The 22379-nt window shown below is 43.3% G+C and overlaps 1 protein-coding gene across 1 annotated transcript in view; it reads left to right on the plus strand.

Moving 5' to 3' along the window:
- Nucleotides 1-22379, plus strand: part of LOC121955216 (NHS-like protein 1) — a 133432-nt gene that overhangs the window by 108127 nt on the left and 2926 nt on the right. The window contains 7 exon segments of the mRNA XM_088089237.1: nucleotides 988-1140; nucleotides 6772-6899; nucleotides 9328-9520; nucleotides 13467-13598; nucleotides 15355-17727; nucleotides 17730-18608; nucleotides 19627-19759. Of these exon segments, the coding sequence (XP_087945363.1) occupies nucleotides 988-1140; nucleotides 6772-6899; nucleotides 9328-9520; nucleotides 13467-13598; nucleotides 15355-17727; nucleotides 17730-18608; nucleotides 19627-19759 (3991 nt within the window).

Here is a 22379-nt window from a genome sequence, read left to right on the forward strand (position 1 = left end):
GTCAGATGGACATGTTGTGATGGTCAGGATAGGGACAAACAGACAGCTTTTTAAATGGAGATAGTCCTTCATCCACGATCACCAACTTTGGCCTGGATACGCTCACTTGGTAAGCCTAACTTTTGGGAAGGGTGCGTGTGATTGTTAATGTTTACACCTAAGTCTTTTTGCTGACGGTTGTATTTAGTGGCTTACATATGTAGCATGGTCGTAAGCTCGTATTCCTGGGTAATGAGCATCACAAGCTTCTACCGGTTGGAAGTAGAAACAAGAAAGGGCATCAAAATCTGTAGTTAATATTTCTTTTATTATGTCTGATGTAGAGAAGTGCTTTAGAAATGTATTTAAAAAAGTACACACAAAAACAGGGGAAAAGGATAGTTTTTCTTGTCTTGTAAAGACAGATAGTTGCATGTTGTCAGCTAGCTGTGTATGTTAATCTCGTTAAAACCTATAATATGAGTGCTGCTGCTCGTTTTTTGGGGGGGGGTAAAAGTTAAATTGCTTAAGTTTTCAGTAGCCTGTTTGAGTTTGAGCTGGATAATATCTAGTTAGTGTTTCCCTCCAACATACTCTTTATCCCTCCTCTACCTCCCCCCTCTGACTTGTGTGGCCTAACGTGTGATGTCTCAGATATGTGTCATGTTGTTGGTGTGTAGACTGACACCTCGATGCAAAGCACCTCAATTTCCTTTCCGTTCCTTTTCTCCGCCAAATATAAACAAATCGCTCTAAATGCTACTGTTTCCACAGGACATTTTCCATAATTTACTGTTTACAAAGGTTTGAGAATTAGTTAACTCTCTTTCTTCTCTAAAACTCAATATTTTCAAATGTGGCTGGGTTATTTTTTGCTTTTTCTGTTGGTAACTAGAGTTATTAAGAATGTATTAGAATAACCTTTAATATGTCCAGTATCGTCATCAACATAGGCAATATACCTCAAGATAAACTAAATTTTGTACCCCGATCTGTGTGTCTTTACAGCGGTGTCTAACCTGGACGAGGAGAGCAAGTGGACGGTTCATTACACAGCTCCGTGGCACCAGCAGGAGAACGTCTTCCTACCAGGCAGCCGGCCGCCCTGCGTAGAGGACCTCCACCGTCAGGCCAAAGTCAACCTCAAGACCGCCCTGCGAGGTAAGGATCATTCAAATTGGATCACTTTAGAGAGCGTGACAGAATCCAACATTATGACAGACAATATCAGGGTTAGAGGAGTCATTTGTGCAGAGAGGGTGATTGCATGTCTGAATCGTTTCAGGTTCTTTTGTTTTCTTTTTTCAAATTCAAATCATTCATAAGCCACCTGTGCACTTTGACTATTTCACAAGCCACGTGTTAAATAAATGTCTCAGGAATCTTAATAGTATTTGGTTCTCCTCCCGGCTGAAACGAGGGAGGTGGAGTAATTCTCTGGTATATTCAGTGAATATAGTAAAGAGTAGAGTAAAAGATAAATGGACTCCATTTTTATAGCGCTTTTCTTGTCTTAGTGACCACTTTACAACACAAGCACCATTCACACACACATTCATACGCTGGTGGCCAAGGCTACATTGCAAAGTGCTTCCTGTTCATCACACAATTATCTAGATGCCTTCTCATTCACCAATTCACAATGTGCGGCTCCTTATCAAGGACACTTGGACTGCAGGGGCCAGGGATTAAACCACTGACCCTGTGATAAGGAGATGAGTGCTCTTTCTTCCGAGCCACAGCTGTCCATTAAAACATTACACCTTCTAAAACAGACATGAAACATCAAAATTAAAAGAAAGAACGCCATTTCAGGTGTCAGAATGTCTTTCGGTCAGAATTGTATAAAAAAGAAAAAGAAATATGCACATTAGAGGACTTCTAACCAGAGATTTCTTTGTCATTTTTGCTTTAAAAGAGACAATAACCATTAATTGACTATCATACCTGTAGCCTTCACTATCCCATACTCCAATTAGTATTTACATCTGTATCAACCAAACCAAAATATTCACACAAATCTCATTTGTGGGAATGTTCCTGGGCGTCATCACATTTGTCAATGTGAGATCATGGCATCAAAGTTTAAACAGCATTTACAACATTGTAAAATTGTCCAAACCTGTAATTTGTGTTCAGTTTAAAGTGTAACCAACAACACAACAGTGTGAGATCCTCTTCTTCCTGTTCATCTGGTACGAGTGGATAAAAACCGACAACCTTTTTGTCAAATAAACACAGAGTCGAGTCACAATAAAGTGACAACTTTTAATATTCTCACAACATTGCCACAACAGGAAGTGGGAATACCAGTAAATACATGTGTTACTGGTAAAGTTATCCACTCATTTCTCAGATAACAGTTTTATAGGCAGGTGTGAGTAAAGGTTTAGAGGTGTGTATGTGTGCTTATGTGAGTGTACACGGCGGGTGTGTTACAGTTAAGGCTTGTTTACATGCGAGGGCGGCCGTGTGTGTTAGCAGATAAAAAAAAACTGATAAAGGGAGAAAGAGAGATAAATGGGGGAGAAGCCTATTGTAACCTGATGCTTACAGTGTGTAAAGCATTAGTCACCTGCTTTAACACACACACACACACACCCATGCTACAGGCTGTCTTTCTTTGCCATTGTTTGACCCCTGCGTTGAAGCTGTTGCATGTTACTTCCTGCAATATTGATGTTGCTAAGTACACAAATACCACCTGGGAGGTTGGATTAATTCAGCCCCCTCATCCTGTCACCGTCCTATCATCCTGTCATCACCTCCCAGCCCCAGGGGTCCTAACTGAAAGACAACAGGTGTCCAACGAGAGCACCTGTGCTGTCCAGTTGAGTCTTTTTGTGTGTCTAGGCTCTTTAATCCCTTGTCCACTCCCAGGAAGTTTACGAGTAGAGGTTACAAATCTTACTACCAGCCTTATGGAAATAGATTCAGTGTTTTTTTTTTTTTAATATTACATCCATTTCTTTAAGCTGCCATAATTTACATATGTGTGATGGTAAAACCTGTATTCTTGCAAAATATTTTATAATTTAGAGGTTATTTCAGGTTAAACCAGGCTATACCCTTGCCTTCATGCACATGTAACAAGTCTCTAAATCCCGTGCCACCAGCATGATCAGAGCAAGCTGCACGAGTCTGCTTTCTGCTCCGCAACGCCGAATAATCGATAACCAGTCAGGTGGCAAAGTGCATCCACTCTTTACTTTCACACACTCACGTGGATTTCAGCTTGTGTTTAGCAGCGAGGTTGTGTTTGCAAGCGGCTGTTGACTTACAGACAACGTGCCAACGGGTCGAAATACATCAGAGACGTTACATAACAGTTATGTTCAATAATATCCAAATAATTATGCATTGATTTAGTCAGTGCTGTCATTCAGTGATAGCCAGAGGCATTACTTTGTTTGCAATTTTTATTCATCTAAAAATATGGGTAGATTTTAAAAAAGAAAAATACTGCTTTCAAGCTGTAAGATATGACAAAAAAATCAGCGTCATTTTATCCCAATAATCATCATCTATTCTAATTATAATCATAATCGATTTAGTATGTAGCATGGATAATTAACTTGACTTAATACACAGCTTTTTTTTTTTAGACATATTAAATGACAAGTGCTTACAGTGATGAATCTATCACCTTCAGCTTTGCAGAGCTTTATAGTGAGTTTCAGCTTATTCTTTTGTTGTCTGGACTGAAACTTTATTGTTTTGTTTCACTTTCAATGCTCCCATAAGCCCTTTTCTCATATGAACTCTGGACAATGTCAATCAAGACTCTTGTAGTTCTTTGTGGAGGATTGTGGATTAAGTCCTTACTGACAGAAGTTCCCAAATCTTGTCATCTCCAGGTACATCTTTTTAGTTGCAGTCTTCCACCCTATTTATTCACCATTCACCCTGAAAGTACACAAACTTGGTACTAAAAAGCTGGCAGGGTAAAGTCCATATAATGTCCAATCCAACTGATTTGGACATTTTGTGATCTCACTCCAGGTTATTGTCTAGATAACTTCAGGTTTGCCGTACATGAGTGAAACAAGCTATTGTGGCATCTCCAAACCAGCAGTAAGCTTATACATTGCCTTCAATTTTATGTAGGATTTGGTGGAGAGCCTCAACAGAGCTAAAAGAGAGCAAAAATTGGACTTAAATTTATCGGGCGGCCAGACACACAAGTCCAAAGAATGAATGCTAATGTTTCTCTGTTACTCCTGGAAATGCAAATAAGCAACTGTTTGTTAACACGTTTGCCATATTGACCCAAACACAACTGGTTTCTGCTGCCCCCAGATGGCCAAAAACATAAGTCATCACAGGTTTAATGAAAAGTTGCTCAAAAATTTCTAACATAAGGCAGCTTGAACACCAAAGAGGACACAGTGAAGGTCACTGCTAAGTGGTAGACGCATAACAGGAATCATATTACATTTGAAAATATTATTATAGCTTACTCTATGTGTAGCTTTCTATATATATTTCACTGCCCATATGTCCTTTGTGCATCTTTTGGTCACCATCCATAGCACTGAATAGGCACCACACTGCATAGGTCAATTTCTAACTTTGCACATTCGATTACCATGCCACTGTAACATAAATACAGATACTCCCTGTTCATAACATGGTATCATTTTTGTTGTCAGCATCCTTCATTTTCTCTGCTCGTCCTCGTGCTGCTTACAAGTCCCCTCCCTTCAGTTCTGCCTGGCAACAACCAGCTCATCAAGGCTTATTTATTTTATCAACCATCCCCAATCACGCAACACCAATCATCATAACAGCTCCGCTCCCCGTCATCATACTCATTATCATCACGCTTTTCTGAATCCTTTCTTCCACACCGCTACCACATCAGCATGTAGTTACAGTTGCTACCTTTGCCAACCCCATTAGGCTCCATTAACTGACAGTATTATACATGCACCAGCGTGTCTCTCCATGGAGAGGGGGCTGTAATTAGCTATGGAGATAAATGGCACATAAAAGGGATCACAAGCAGCATCTCTGAGGTGCCAGGATGGGACTGATGTGCGTGTGCTCTGGTGCATGTGTGTCAGTCACCAAAAGGGTTTTTGATTGAGCATCAAATACTGAATAATTCCCAGTGATTAAAGATTAAACACACATTTGTATGGATCAGAGTTAATGTGAAGAGAAAGACTAAAAAGACTCATGCTTGTTTTTTGATATAATGTATTTGAGAGGGGCAATTTAGAGGGTTTTTTTTGTAAGGTTTGCCCTTGAACAGATAAGATTTCTTTACCCTTAAGATTACAGGCAAACTCACATAAAACCCTCAATTGTGTGTTTTAGTTAGCAGTACTCCATAAATATAATAAAGTATATATACAAGATCAGACAAAGGATGCACTAGAAGATATTTGCAGAGGGAAAACGAGAGACGACGTGCTAAACGCCCCCTCAGAGAAAGCGGGGGGTGAAGGAGAGAGGGGGACAGTTCTGCCATCTGTGTGTGACAGACTGAAACTGATACCCCCTCCTCTGGTTACACACACACACACACACACACACACACACACACATTCATTTAGTAACTCCCATCTTATCACACATTGGCATACACAGTCACACACATACATCACAACCCCGTCACAGCAGGTGGCGACGAGAGGAGGTGTGAGCAGCGTTTGGCAGCGTCCGACAGGGACAGCAGTCATGTGACTGACACACACACACACACACACACACACATTCACACACACACACACACACACACACACACAGTCAAAGATGATAAGTGTGTGTTTGTGTCCTATAGATATTTTGCATATCCCTTCTACTACAGCGTTATTGGCTGAATTACTTTGTATGCGCACAAATTAGCCTGTACAATATACACCATATATTTATTAATATTGATATATAGAAAGTCCAAGTTCAATTGACAAGAATCAGGTTTTTTTTTTTTTTTTACATAAATATACCTTTTGTAAAAATAAAAAAAAAATAAGGGACATGTTGAACTGTTTTGTATCGCACTTAATAAAGGTAGTGAAGGGGTTTATCATAACATGAAATTGCAAGAAAAGATCTCATAATTAAGAGATCAGAATCTTGGAATTTTAATTTAAAAAAGGTCAATTTTCTGTAAGCTTGGCTGCAAGATAAGACAGTGGGCAATGATGGAGCTATGGCATTTAATCTGCTTTTATCCCCCCTCTGTATGAGATACTGGGAAATTTTAGTATCTAAAAGACAACTGAGTTTGTGACCATATTCTATAACTTATCAAAATCTGAATTGTGCTTTTTGTGGGGGGTTTTTTGTATTGTTGTCCTTGTTTTTATTTATTTTATGTGCTCTTTTACAGTGTGCTCTTTAATATGTACGGTATTGCTTGCCCTGTTTTAATGTATTGTATTAGAAACTACAGTTTGACATGAGCCAACTTGGCTAAACTGACGCTTTTACAGAGATGTTTATTGTTGTTCACTAACCCTGTAATCTTAAACTGTATTAATAAATAGATAGATATTCATAATGTGGATGGCATTAATATTAGCTTGTCAGCACTGCACAAACACCTCTAGTTGCTGGAGATGTCAGATGGAAAGTCCAGTCTGACATCCTTCACTCTGAGGAACAGAGCAATACCTGTAGAACCACTTCAACCAGTATTGGATCCTCAATAGATTTAAATTCATGCATTTCCAGTTTATTAATAATAACACATTCTCATGTAATTACATGATACATGTTGGAAGCAAAGATTTTTTTTTCTGTCTGTGTGATGAGTTCCTCTGTTTCTTTTCTGTCCTGCAGAATGCGACAAGTTGAGGAAAGATGGTTTCCGGAGCTCTCAGTACTATTCTCAGGGTCCCACCTTTTCTGACCCCTTACAGTCCACCAGCAGCCTGCAGGATGAGGAGGAGGATGATAATGACAAGAAGGTACACATACTCACAAAAATACACAGTCACTCTAAGCTGAGTACATTAAAGTGCGGCTGCTTGTGTGCACAGCAGTGCATTGCAGCCTAGCCTAGTGAGAGCTACAACTCACCTCCATTGATGTTATTCTGACCCCTAGTGGTCAGAAAGGAGAATGCATTTTCCCCTCAGTGTACACGAGTTACTTCTCTGATTCCTCCCCTGGCTCTACTTTCAGATTTTTTTCTAAAAAAAAAAGTTATCAGCTTTAACTCTTGAAACCCTTAGAAATCACCTAAAACGCATATAGCCATGAATCTAGTTCATTAAAACACAATTTTAGAAAAGCAGGTATTAGAATGTGGAGGCTTATGGGGTTGGGTGGATGTGGTTGGTGAGAGGGTGTCGACAGGGGGGCTTGATTGGTAACAAACAAATACACACTGGGAAATGACAGGCAAACCGCAAAATTAAAGTTCAATAGCCAGGTTTCTATCTTTTCTTATCTTTAGGTTTAGTTAGACTTAAATGGTAGACAGAGAACTTGCATTACACTGACACTCAAGTGTTGTCATGAACAAGGTGAATGTTAAACTCACTTTGTTTTGATTGCATCTCATTCTCTGACCTGTCATAATTTTTCAGGCAGAACTTTAATTTATGGAGAGAATAAACACTTTCTGGCTTTTGATGTTTTGCCATTTCACTAGCCTTGCTCTACACTTGCTGGGACTGTTGTTTGTCTGATGTCACACTACAGTAATTTCACAGGAGGGGGGCAGATGGAGAGAAAGAGGCAGAGATGAGGAGACAGAAAAATAATGGGAAAAACAAACAAAGACAAAAACTATTATTTAGAAATCTTTTTACTGACAGCCCATTAGTGTGAAGTGAAGTGTAAATGTTTTGACAGTCAGATATGCCTCTCCTCTGCTCATTTTTATTTCTCACACACAACATAATATGAGGGGTCCTGAGAGGGTCAGAGGGTCTTTCACTGTTATTATCAGGGTCTCCTTTGTCTCCCCCAGAGCCGCTCAATGTCGGCCGCTCGTTTCATGCCCACCCCGACCCTTGACCCTTCATAACACACTGTTGTCTTTCTAAAACTGTCGACTCCCATCTCCCATGATCCGTCTTTCTTTCGCTGGTTGTCTCTCTTCCCCCGTCACTTCCTGTTGTCCTGAGGCCAGTGAGCCTAACTTTGCCTGACAGCAGCTTCTAAAGGAGAGACAGGGCCGCAGGTTGAGCCACAATACAGAATAACATGCAACCAAACTATAGCTTAGATTCTCTCTGTGCATCCTCCCCTCTTCTCCCCCCTCTCTTGCCGCTCCCATTTATCCATCCATGCATGGTTTGTGTGAAAGCAATAACAGCCATCCTTTCTATCCGGGCTGATGCTCGGGAAGGACATTCGGAATGATTGCTGGGCAGATTTTGGACGACATTTTTTCTAGCAATTCGAGGATTTTTTCTCCATGTCGCTGAAGCTCGACCTGTTGCAGATGCAGCCAGGCAAATTTTGGGTGATGCAGTGAAAGTGAAGACTCATAATTTTGTTTCTAGTTTGATTTAATTAAAAACAGTTTGGGATTATTTGTGCTCACAGTTCTCTTATTTCCTACCTGTGTTTACTTATGATTCAAAGCAACGATTTCAAATCTCACACCAACAGCAAACTGTTAAAAAAATAGCTGGTTTTCTTTTGACTAACAGCTCAATTTCAAGCCTGGATGCTGCAGTAAAAGGTTGTCGTCTGTTGCTTCTGTGCAGTAAATTGTGCTTCAGGATTGAGAACTGTTAGTGTGTGAACAACACAGTTTAATGCATGAGTGATTCTCTGTCTTTCTCCTCGCTGTTGCTCTCTTGCTTTTATCTTGACATCTTTTAAAACGCTCTGTCAGTTTACTTGGATGGATTTGTGTGTGATAGTGTGTGTGTGAGAGAGTGTGTGTGTTTCCATTTGGGTTTGATTGATCGTGAAACATGTTTACAGCACCACAAGCTTCTAAAGGTCACAGCGAAGTAATATATTAAGGTCTGTTTGTGTGTGCCAATAAAGTCTGTACTGTCTGTCAGTTATAGTTTGGGACAATTAAGTTCTGTTCTGCTCTATAATATTCTGTTTCCACTCTTCTATTAACATGACATTTTGTCTCAATATTTTTTCTTTATCCATGACTTCTGTGCTCTGAGTCAGTATGACTAAACATTTGTTTTCCATTGATTTTTATAACCGCAGTTTATGTTTCATGTCTTACACTCCCTTTTTCTCTTTCTCTCCCCTTTGCCTTCAATTCACTTCCTCCTCCCTTACTGTTTTAATTATCTGTCATTTATTATCTTTTTTGTTCCTTGTTTCTTCTCTTTCCTTGCCCCTTTTTCTGTCCTTGCTCCACTTCATGTTTTTTACATCGTTAACCCTTTCTCCCTCTTTCTCATACAGTCCACAGCTTCATCAGCAGAGGATGACAAATCTCAGCTCTCCATGAGGCCCCAGACCCCGCAGGGAGGGGAGGGGTACGAGGTTGACGGACAGGTGGTATGGAACAAGAGTGCACCCCTCCCCACCCCGGAGGAGAAGATGAGGCTGGCAGCTCAGGCCGTGCCCACAGACATAGTTCCCATCAACGTCACAGGTATGACCGCAATCATCCAACCATTTTCTCCATATCTAAATCACTAGCGAGTAGTGATCAATCACCATCAGTGTTGATAGAGGGAAACAAAATCTCCTGCTCCTCTAGCTCCATACAATCAAACTACTCGAGTTTGATGTAGACTCATTCATCCCCAGTGTCTATTCTGCAACATTAACTTCAAACCATCAATCACACATTTTGTTTTGTCTTGAAGGAATTTTCTGACATTTTTAGTTCGATTGCTGTTTTATTGAGTTTAATGAGAAGATCAATCTCATGTCTGTTTAATACAGAGACACTTTCATGTCAAGCTTAGCCTAACTTATGACAAAACTTGGAAGCAGGAGGACACATCTAGTCTCCATTCATAGACTGTATTACAGAACTGGATTAGCCACGGTGATGCCGCCTCTTGGTTTGTCGTTTTGAGGCCTTGAGTTTGGCATTTTGTCTGTTGTCATCTTGGGTTTTTTGGCGCCAGATGTGGCAATATTTGAATGAGAGGGTGGAGCTGTGGAGGATTGACCTGAGAACCTGAGGACACTTTGCATACTTACCTATAGCAGCAATCTGACTGCCAGTACAGGTGATGCTGTATGCAATTTTTAAAAATTCTAAAAAATTGTCATAGCATAGAAGCCATAAAAAAATCATTAAAAAACTCATAGTATAGTGTAAGAGTCATAGCATAACAGATCATTCAAATTGTCATTTTACAGTGTGTCAAAAATTTTTTTTAGAAAAGGTCACAGCATAGTATGTATAAAAGTATAATATGTCAAAAATAATGCAGGCGTAGTATAGTATGACATAAAAAATATTTTTAAAAAGTCATAATATAGTATGCTATAAAAAATAGTAATAAAGTTATAATATAGTATGTCATAAAACATTTAGAAAAAAAAACCCATAGTATAGTATGTCACAATTTTTTTTTTAAGTTATAGTATAGTATGCCATAAAAATCTACATTGCATACAAATTAAAATTTGTTCTGGATAAACAGCCAGATAAAAATTACTTTTGCCATATTACATGTACTATCTGGCTTTATTTGTCTTCTCATCGAATTCTCAATAAAGCAGCAAAGAAAAAAAATATGGGCAAATGTCAGACTGTTCCTTTAATTAACCCCCTGTGGCTGAGTGGATATAAACTAATCAATTACTGTATTCAGTCACCCACAGAGGAAAAAAACTGTATGTGTCAGTCATGGATGCATGCCTCTCTTCCTTTACTGTGTATATTTTCCCCTTCCATCATGCTTCCTGCAGACTGACCTTCACCTTCCTTTATGCGTGTGTGAGCGAGCGTCTGTGTGTGAAAATCGTTTGACAGCTCATCCAAGGGTCAAGGCTTTCCACTGACTTTATGTCAGATCACAGGGCGTTTGACAGATGAACACAGCAAAACGTGTCGATGCAATTCCCTTGTTAGCATGTCACATTTTTCCAGCGCCACACATACATTCAGATATAACAGCTTATTCTGCCAGTTGTGATTAATAATATATTACACTGTTGTTTGATGTTTCACTCATCTCACATCAGCCAGATATTTTTGTGAGGTGTGAAACAGGCGCGCAAAGACGAAAAAAAAAATGGCAGTTCAGTATAAGCATCTGAATTTTGCTGTTGTCAAGGCCAATATAACTGCAATCCAGCCGTCCTTCAGACACTAATGAGAGCTTAATGTGGTCCCACTCCACACAAATCACTGTTGACTGCATCTCCTGTCGCTTTACATTACTGAGAAAGAGAGAGACGAAACACACATACACACACATACAGAGACAGAGAGAGAGATCAGGGACTTTTCTGTCACTTTGAGGGGGAAGATGATAGACACTATCTGCCCTCATATCAATTTCTATTTCCCCAACGCCTGCAGGCTGTCACCAGCTAGCCAAACAGCAGAAGGAAGAGCAGTTCCCATAATAGTGGGTCGGCATAGCTCAATGTATCATAACAATCGGTCGATTTGTGTTAAAAGCACCAAATTTGGTGGATATGGTTATGGATACATAAAAAACAAGTCTGGATATCGGGCCATCACAAACTCTGACCCTGGTTTCCAAGGCAACCATTTTGAAAAATGGCTGCCAGCGGTTGGTTAAACTTTCCTATCCCATTGGATCCACATGCAATAATGGACATAATCTCGATCCTAGTAACCCTGAGAAGCAAATCAAATACTTACTAACAATTCTGTGGTCATTTACAAAGTAATTGGTCATTTCACTATGTTGTATTTTCATTATATTGTGCCGTGAATCAGTAAAGACTGCTCTATTATTTTGTCGGATGTTGGCACAGATGATTTTTATATGTAGTGGCCCAGTTATTTATGTGTTGTTAATGTATGCACTTAATGTATGTTTACAGGCACCCCAATTAAATTTCCAGTATTTCTATTTTGAGTGTTAAAGGCACAAGATCACCTGTGGGTATATAAGTTGTGAGCTCTCACTGTATTCTTCAGTTGGCAGTTAGCACCTAAAACCAGTAACACCATTGACCAGCCAACTCACTGGTTGGCTTTCCATCTATCCCTTCAGTCATTCTTTAAAATGTCAGCACTTTTACAAGTTTTACATGTCATTTTTACATTTGACTACATTTATACAGGAAGTTGTTTATTCTGATGATCTTCGTACCTGACAGAATTACCTACGCCATATTTACTTACATTTATAAAGTTGTCCATTCTGACAGATAATTGTAATATAAAAAATGATCTATTACCCCTAACAGAATGACATATGCCACATTCAACTCCTTTCATAATGGAAGTAGTCCATTCTGACAGAAATTTGTAGCTGACAGAATGACCTACGCCATCTTTAACTACATCCACCTTCCTACCTTCTACCTTCATACCTTTAAAAAATTACCCATTTTAAGGGGAAATAGTGAATGAATATTTGTCATTGAGAGACATATTGTTATTATTTTGAGATAGTGTGATTTTGTCATTATATTTGGTGTTGTTATATTGTTCCACCTTAATGCAGTTGGCAGTTAGCATCTAATACCAGTAATAATAATACCTAATAACAATAATATTTATAACAATCATACATAGATTGTTACACATTACACATACATTGTTACATGGCCTGTGTGTGTGTGTGTGTGTGTGTGTGTGTGTGTGTGTGTGTGTGTGTGTGAATGACTCTGTGTGCACGCTTCACCTCATACCTGCCCTTTGCATGTGTCTTTGTGATAAAAGCATGCACTGTACAGCTCACATATCTTACATGTATGTTTCTCAGTTACTGATATTTAATGAGCACAAACCACCAGCCAAAACTATATATATATATTTTTTTTTGCGGGCTCCTGTTTGATCAGCTATTGCTTCTGTTAATTTTAATGATTTAAGCTGGGCCAGTAGCTGAGTGAAACTGAATGATTGAAAACACTTTGGCTGATGGATAAAAAGGTTAAAGGGTCAGGCCACTCGTATGACAAAAGAAAGCTTTCTTTCTTTCGACCAGTGGTTTAATGCAACAGACACTTTTGGTCGTATTTACCAAAAGTGTAGATATTATTTAAGTGTACATATTTGCCTCTTAGATTTCTGCCTTCACCCCAGTAAATAGATAAATATCAAGGAAACCAGGACAAAGCTAACTTTCAGGCTGGCCTACAAATAAACGTAATCTCTGCAGCACTTTATTGTATTGGCTTGGGCCCCCGAAATGCAAAAGACAAGTATCTTAAAACCTGGGCAAATAAAACAAAAAGAAGAAAAACGAGAAAACATTTTCTTCATAATTTGGTTGAACTGACCCTTTAGGCTTCTTGCCCTGATGATGTTGCATGTTCAACTTGAAAATAAAAAAAAACTTCTGCATGTTGTTGAGTGTGTTCCTACCAACTAACCGACTACTGTTTGCCTGTGTGTCCGCCTGCCTTGCTCTCGCCCTCCCGGCTACCAGGGGCAGTGTTTGACCGACAGGCGAGCATCCGGCGTTCCCTCATTAACACTGACACCGTATCCCGCCGGCCCAAGAAGGTCAAACGCAGAAAGACTATATCAGGGCTGCCTGACAACTTCAACCATGAGCTAGGTATGGATCACTGCGGGGCAACGTGTTGCCCTCTACTGTCCACTGACCTGTACCAACACTCTGGGCAAGCAGCACTTCTTCTGTCATTACTTCCTATAACCTTACTCACTATAGACTTATGCTTTTATCTATTAACTGTATGCACTGAGTGGAGAGCTCAGTATTATTCCTTCATATTGAAGGGGAGAAAATGACACATGCAAGTCCACAGTGTTGGATCAAGGCCCTGCAGATGTTCTGTTTCAGTTCTTCATACCAAGTGTCCCCATTTGCTCCTCCATCTTGTTTAACTGCATCCACAGCCAAGAACCAGTAATGAAATCCTTTTCAGTAGTTTTGTGGTTTTCCTTTCACCCTTTCTCCTCCTCCAGAAACTCTTGCACTCGTATAATCTGATTTTAAACTTTGCCTGTTGGAAAATCATGTCACATAGGAAAAGTTAACTGCAGCGTTTGCCATTCATATTGTGCCATAATCTTTCAGCTTAACTTGCTGCAGTCCTTTTTCTGTGAATTGTGTGTTAATTGTGTGTCCTTAATCCATACTGATAATCTTAGCATGTGTGTTGTACTTGCTTGCCAACATGTATTGAATATGAGAGAACAGACTCTTGATTATGGGCACCTAAAAAGGCCCCGCGTCATTTTCCGAACACAGGATCCTGAAACCCTCCTACAGACGGGGGCTCAATAACAAATATGAAGTTTTAAAGGTCCCCTGCTCTTAGTTACTCAGCTGAGCTGGGTGTTAAGCGAGCACTAAGCTTACTAAGCTGACGCTGTGCTGACGGCACTGCATGGCTGATGTTTATGTTCCACGTCTCTGAGCTGCGGGCAGCAGTGGTGTTTAAGGAGAATGTCATTTCTCTGTGGTGATAAGATCACCGAGGCTGATAGGAAAGGGGCTTTAAAGTCTGGTTAGTGACCAGCTGACGACAGCCTCTGAATGTCATGATTACTGGGCCGGGGTAATTGTCCCAGTGCTTCATCCCTCCCTCTCCCCTGCACAAGAGCTGCCTGCGAAGTAGACCTGCAGCTTAATCTATCGCAGCAGCAGCAGCAGCCAAGCTGTCACTCCAGCTTTTAGCAAAGGAGGAAGAGAGTGTATGTGTGGTTTAAAGAGAGAGAGCGAGACGAGGGGGGTGAGAGAGAAGAAAGGACGCAAGAGTGTGTGTATGTTTTGGGATACGAGCATCAACAGGAGAGGCACCACAGATGGGAGACACACTAGAGATCATCACCTGGTTTACAACTCATTCTTCATATTGTTTGTTTACTAGCCGGTATGTTCAGTGTGTGTGTGTCTTTATCTGCATTTCTGTTTGTCCTTGTCTCTGTGTCAACCTGTGTTTCTGTGTGTTCTGCCTTGTATGACAGTGCATGACCATGTCCACACTGTGTATGTTTGTGTCCATGTATGTGTTGTTGTCTGGCTCGCACCTCACCAGCTGTCTGTCCTGGACCTTAGGGTATAATTCGCTTTTTTATCGGACTGAGCCAGAGCCAGGATAGGAGAGGAAGCATAGCAGGGAGTCTCTCTGTCTTCCCCTTATACCCTTTTTTCCTAATGAAGACCAGAAGTTATTAACGCATGAGAGGGTTACAGCAAATCAAATTAATTAGCTTCCATGTGACCTCAGTTTATCGAACAGTCAGGCCAGAAAAACAGAAGGCATTAAAGAGACAAAACAGAAGGAGGAAGAAGAGAAAACAAGAGATTGATCATGTTTATTTTATTTTCCTTCTTGCTTTGACAGTAGCAAAAGGACACGGCGGAGAGCTCCGGCCGCATTCCATGTTCATCCCAGGACAGTACTCCACCTTGGGCAGAGTTGGGAGCGTAAACTCAACGCTCCGACGTTCAGAAACCAGAGACTCCGGCTGCCAGACAGAAGAGGTGAAGATTGTCCCCCCGTCCATGAGAAGAATCCGGGCTCAAAGAGGACAGGGGATCGCCGCTCAAATGGCCGGCCTTTCTAACTCCTCCTCGACAGGAAGTATATCCATCTCGAGCAGCGACAGCTCCGGGATCCTGATGCTGCCACAGTATAACAGAGATCCTTCACGCTTTCACAGTCTGCCCCGACAGGGCGCCAGGGTGTCCCTCAGCGCTGACCCCATCTGTAGCAGCACCCCCATCAAGTCAGAGGAGCAAACTACACCTCAGAGGCAGATCGGAAAGCTCCAGGTTGACGACACAGTAGTGCACATGAGAAACGCCCCGAGGACAGGCACCCTGCCCCGGCCCAAGTCTCAGGAGGTGAGGGGGACGCAGGCCAGTGATTGGGGTGGTGGTCCTGCATGTGTGGTCTCGCCACATGCCGCTTATTCCACCTCACTCATCCCCAACGCCACCATGTCCAGCTCCTGTGAGGTCATAACCCTCAACACCTCCGGTCAGCTCCCCCACTCCCCCGCCTCGACTTACCCCACAGCTCGGCCGCTCAGTCTGGTTTCCTCCATCAACAATGACCCCAGTCCAGCAGGCTTCACCCACAGTTCCACCTGCCCGGCCTTGGCCACCTCTACTCCCACTCATGCACCAGAGGATGGTGGTCTGTTAGTAGCAGCACCTGCTAGCGAGTCAGGGCACTCGGATAGCAGTATACACAGCCACAGTACCTTGGCCCCCACGCCGCCATCCAGTCTGCCAGAGGAGCAGTGGATCTATGACACGCCGGAAAATGTAGTGGCTCCGCACCGCACTCTCACCTCCAGCTGCTCCACTCCCATAAACCAGCTGTACAGCAGCCTGGACCTCTCCTCAAGGACCACTACTGACTCCAGCTCCCTCTATTCCCAAGACAATGATGGATACTACACCTCCATGCACCTGGACTCAGGCCTGCGCTCTCGCAGCCATGGCAGTGGGCAGGGCGCGGCACCTGGACGTGCCACTAGGCACAGCATGTACGAATGCCGTGAGATGGCCAATCAGGAAGACTCTGGAAGCTTGTACAGTGACCGCTCTCTGTCCCGCAGCATCTCTCTCCGTAAGGCCAAGAAGCCTCCTCTGCCCCCAGCTCGCACTGACTCTCTGAGACGCAAGTCTGGTCCAAAAAAGCCCCTTGGAGGTGTGAGTGCCATCAGCGGTGCTAGTGAGTCAAACGGAGCCATGCTAAACGAGACTCTTATTGCAAGCTTGCAGCAGAGCCTGCAGATGGGGCTGAGGGGAGGGAAAGGAAAAGGGGCGTCACCTTCTTCACCGTCTCACAGCCCGAGCAGCGACTACGACGACCCTTGGGTGCTACGGCCACGCAGTCAGAGTAGCATCAGTGCAGGTAGCTCTGCAGCATCATTAACAGCTAACGCCAACTGTGGCGGTGTGTCCAATGTGTACTCGCTATGCCATGTGACTCCCGCTCACAGTGACACCAGCAGCTTGCGTTCAGACTATGCTGATTCCTGGGGCTACTACATGGACTACCCTCGTAACCATGGAGACCAGAGGGCACAGACACCCCCGGCAAACACCACAGATAACACTGGGGCTCACCCAGGAGAGTTACACAATGGAGGGGAGATTCTCAACAACGGGCAGGCGCCTGGAGCTCCAGGCCAGGAGGGCGGGATGGCAGTGAAGCCCAAAATGTCCACCTCCTCACCAGATAGGGTGCACAGGCTGACCTCCCCATCCAGCGGGTACTCGAGCCAGTCCAACACGCCCACAGCTGGAACCCCAGTGCCCTCCTTCGTCAGGTCCATGTCTCCCTCGGGCAGCCGGCCCAAACCTAAAGTCCCAGAAAGAAAGTCATCTCTCCTCTCCTCTGTCTCCATGTCTTCCTCTTCCACCTCCCTCTCCTCCAACACCTCAGACTCACTCAAAAGCTCTGGACCTCCTCCTCCACCACCTCCCCCCTTGCCCCTGTCCTCCTCCTCAGCTCCCACCACCCCTCTCAGCCCACCTCCACCCTTCCCTCCCCCTCTACCACCACCCTCCAGTGCAGGCAACCCTCTTCTAACTCCCCCAATTCCAACCACACCACAGGGTCTCATTCCACCACCTGCTTCCTCCACCTCCCCTGAATTCCCTCCTCCTCCATCCCCTGAGATGTTAATCCCCCCCAGTTCATCCTTCAATGGGAGCTTCAGTCCTCCCCCTCCACCCCCCCCCCCTGTCCCCCCCATTGGGCCCCTCCTCCTCCTCCACTGCCTGCTGTTGTCCCACCTTCCTTCTCCCCGTCTTTTGTGAAGGCAGTGAAAGATGCTCCTAAACCAGCTCTTCCCAGCAGCCCCACAAAGTCACCCAAGCCGCTCATCACCCCGTTTGCGCTGCAGAGCGTTCAGCTCCGCTCCGTTAAACGGCCAGAGAAGGAGATTAACGGCCAATCAGATGACACCAAGGCTCAGCAAACAGGTGTGGACCTCCTTCAGGGTCTGAACCCCAAGAGCCTGGAGCATCTCACAATGATACACCTGTCAAACGGCTCCACAGAGGAAGATTCACGCAACTCCTCACCATCGCCTGTGTCAAAACTCTTAGAGGAGTTGTCTTTAGACTGCAGCATCACAGACAACACACCAGATTGTGCTGTCATAAACGGAAAAGCCGAAGATCACTTTCTCTTAAATGGAACAGATAAAGTTGAACCATTGGCCAGTCCACCAGAGAGCTCCCAAAGCTCTCCAGTCAAACAGAAACCCCCAGTCGTCTCCAAGAAACCCCAAATCTCTTTTCTCCCACCGTTTAGCCCCCAACCAATCACAGAACAGGTTCAAACTCAACAGGAGGATACAGCCAGCCTGTCGCAAGCAGAAGACCAAGTAGATGCGCCGCAAAAACAAATTCAGAAAGAAGAGGAAGAGAGTAAAAGTGAGCAACAGGAGGAAGAGACTTCAGAGAGCTCTGAGCCTCCAGCATCCACAGTGACTCTGGACGAGTCTCCCAGCCAGGAGAGGAGTCCTGACCACAGAGTGTGTACCAATGGAGAGGCTCATGAAGAGGAAGAGGAGGAGGGAGATGGGACAAGTAGCACGACTGGATCCATCAGTTCCAAGGAGGACGACACTAGTGAGTCTAATTTTTATTTCATTATGTTTTATATGTATATATTTTTTTATCATTAAATCAAAGTTTGAAACACTGATTTTAAACTGACAGTCAAAACAACCTTCATCTACTTATTAGTTAAGCTCATTACCATCATCCTTTATGGTTAGTAGTGATGCTGCTGCCTGCTGGATCTGCGTCCAGCCTCTCAGGCAGCTGTGAAATTCATTTCGCCCCGCAAAAGCAAAGGATTCAAACTTGAAACTGCCAGCTTTGAAAGGTTTGAAAAACTGTGAAAATAGCGCGGGATTGGCGGCTTATCACTTGGACAGCACTGCTGCAGCCTCCTCTCTGTCTCTCTCTTCCACATTTCATACGCAGAGATCTCTTGTGGCTACTGTCCCTTCGTTTTTCCCGCATTGCTCTTTTTCTCTACCCCCACCTCCTCTATACACCTCAGCCTCCACTGTCTACTCGACTTCTCTCCACCATCCATCCTTATTTCCAAATATCCGTTTTTGCACTTTTCCTCTTCTTTCCTGTGTATCTCTCACCCTCAGTCTGTCCTACTCCTCTCTCTCTCTCTTTCTGCCCTGTTTCCTATCTTTCCCTTCTTCTCTCTCCTAGGTAAGGGAGGGGGCAAGTGTCCCAGGGGAGATGCTTTTCGTGGTTGTAGGGAGAGGGGGGAGGGGCTCCATCGTATCAGAGGGGAGGGGAACAGATCTGGATGGAGGGGAGGATGGGGAGAGTGTAAAGTGAGACTGCCTGCAGCGGCTCAGGCAGTCGAAGCGCAGACGTGAGTGTGGAGGTTGAGAGGAGGAGGAGGAGAAAAGAGGCTGAACTAGAGAAGAAAAGAGAGGACAGCTAGAGACAGAGAGAGAATGTAAGAAGACAGTCCGACACCTCCTCCGTACCACTTCAGATTTCATAGACATCCAGGTTAAAGCGGTGGAATGGTGGATTCACAAGTGTGTGATGAGTAAACCTGAAGTGTGTGTGTTAACTATAATGTAACTGTGTGTATGTTTCTGCGTTTCAGGTGAAGTGTTCTACTCCAGTACGGCTGAATCGTCTCCGGTCCTGTCGGCCAACGGGGCCTCTGAGGAGAACATGGTGACCCCGACTCCCACGCGGCCCCGAACCACTGAGGACCTTTTTGCTGTCATTCACAGGTACAATGATGCATTTCTCTCTTTTTACACTTCCTGTCACACCATCATCTCCTCCAACTTCCTTGCTCCTGACCTGCTTCAACTCCTGATATATAATTTATATATGGTTCTGTTTTTCTCTCTCTACCTTCTCCCCTTTTCTCTGTCAGCGTCTCATTCTCTCGTTCTCAGCAGCTCATAAACCACATCACCCTGATCTCCTTCCCCCTTTCAACCCATGATTTCTCTCTCCATCCTCCTCCTCCTCCTCTGCCCTCCACCTCTCAGTCATAACTTTAGCCGGCGCTGTCCCATCTGCAAGCATGCACATCTGTCAAATAGCAGGTCTCTGGAGCCTCTCAGCCCAGAGTGGCTTTTTCTGTTCCTGGTCAGTGGCCGATTTAAGAAGCAAAATGAGTCAGTTGTCACATGTTTATCGAGGCATCTGTGTTAGCGAAGCCACATTAGTGTTGCTCATTCTCAGCTGGAGAAAAAAGGCGGTTGCTTCATCCATTATTTAACTACTTGACACCCTCGGGTCCTAATCTAGGTTAGAGGCCACCGGAGAGATTTGTCTTTCTCCTTCTCTCTGTTTCTCTCGTTCTCGTACGCACTTCTCTCTGACATAGATTGCATACGTGCTTCAAAGGCAGCACACACATAAATTTCTCATGCAGCCCGCCAGTTTGTGTTTCACGGTCACGTGCAGCGGCAGTCGGAGTTCTCTTGAGCATCACAGGATTTCATTTCATGGGATTTTATTTCTGCCAGCGACAGATTGTCGATGTATTTATGGTGCACACATCACATGTGCAAGTGCGATTTATCGTGGAGTTTAATTGCACGTGAGGATTGTGTAAGCATGTGCGCGCAAACCTCGCAGTGGAATTGTGTTTATTTACCAATTGCTTTACTGCTCTCCTCTGTTGCACCTCCTGAGTATAGAACATAAAAGATCGTTTTACAGGTTTTTGATAAGTGGGAAGTGAAGTGATGACAGACTCCTGGTGATAATGTTGAAATGAAAGGAATTAATAACTGCGATGAAGAATGAGTCCAATTCACACAATCGCATAAACAAACAAGAGTTAAAGGTGCACCTTGTAGGTTTTAGGGGGATATATTAGCAGAAACAGAACAGAAGTATATTTTCGTAAGTGTATTATCACCTGAAAATAAAAATAGTTTTTTTTTACCTTAGATTGAGCCATTCATAGGCATAGGGAGCAGGTCCTTGTCTACAGAGATGACCAAATCGCACCACCATGTTTCTACAATAGATAAGAAGGGACAGACCAAACACTAGCCTTTTTTACACGGAGATTGTGCTATAGAGCTACTACAAAGTCCCCTCTTTATGCTGCCTTTGCATTCATACACAGAACCAAACTACGAATGCATCATGCTGCTCCAGTGTGTAATTTTAGTAAGCATGCTGGCATCACAGAAGCAAAACAGGGGTAACAGGCATGACGGTTAACACAACAGCGCTAGCCTTTAGTGTGACATAAAATGTATGCATCAGCAGTGCTTTCTAAAGAATAACAATAACATAACGTGGCAATAACAGTCCTTTACAGTTTCTGTTATATGGAGGCTGATCTTGTTCTCTACTCAGTGGGGTAAGCAGCTCCTGAATCTTATCATTTTTCTAATTTGTGGACATTTTTAACCACTGTTCATCTGTTCTGAGTTATCTGCTAACCGCTGCTAGCCCTCAGAGCTCTGTGTGGTGCTGCCTCTGTTGCCGGCACAAAGGCAAGAAAACTCTGCCTCCCTGTTCCACAATCGTACCTCTTACACAGAACGGCGAGGCAGCGCAATAATGCGATATAACCACCTTAAACAGACAGTTTTATAGGGGCTTCTGGCTCTAGATTGGGCCATTTGCATTTTGATGTTGGCCACCAGAGTCAGCAGCCCCCGCACGACAAGCAGCATGGGAAATTAACTGATTTACTGTGAAACTGCTTTATTCAGTGTTTTCACTGGTTTTAATCACGTTTTGAGAGGAAGAGACCTTCACGTTCACAGTTAGCACATGGGAGAAGTTTCAGCTGGTTGCAATCTGCAATCCTCACCACTAGATGCCACAAAGTTCCACAGACTGCTCCTTCAAAATGCAAAAAGGTTATCTGTCGTCTTTGTCATTACGTTAAAATTCATTTGAACAACTTAAGTTATTGTCGGAAATATCAAGTGATGAAATGATATTTTGTACTTCAGAATGTAAGCTTTCCAATGTATAATCTGTATTTTGTTGATGCTGACTTTCTTGCTGTCTTCTTAGCTGTTACTTCTTCGCGTCGCCGATACATGTTCTCTACCCTTCTCACCTGTCCAATACCTTTGTTTCCCACTATGTCATCTCCCCTCCCTGTTCCCTGTCCTCTTCCTCTCTCTCTGTGGCAAAACAGAGTGATTAAAACCCTGAATTAAATGGCCTTCACAGTTACAGCATAAAATACAACCCGTCTGGAGGGAGATCCTCTAAACCAAATGTAATACAGCCAAGAGAAAGCGATCGATCAGGCACTCTGAGATACCTCTTAAATTGCAGCCTTGTTTACGTCTATACCCGAGATGGGCTCTCCTGTGCTGCCAACATTTTTGCATTTAACAAAGCATGAGTTCAGTGTGG

Source organism: Plectropomus leopardus, chromosome 16 (assembly GCF_026936395.1).
Source record: "Plectropomus leopardus strain MGB_pleo_1.0 chromosome 16, ASM2693639v1, whole genome shotgun sequence".
NCBI classification, from domain to species: domain Eukaryota; kingdom Metazoa; phylum Chordata; class Actinopteri; order Perciformes; family Serranidae; genus Plectropomus; species Plectropomus leopardus.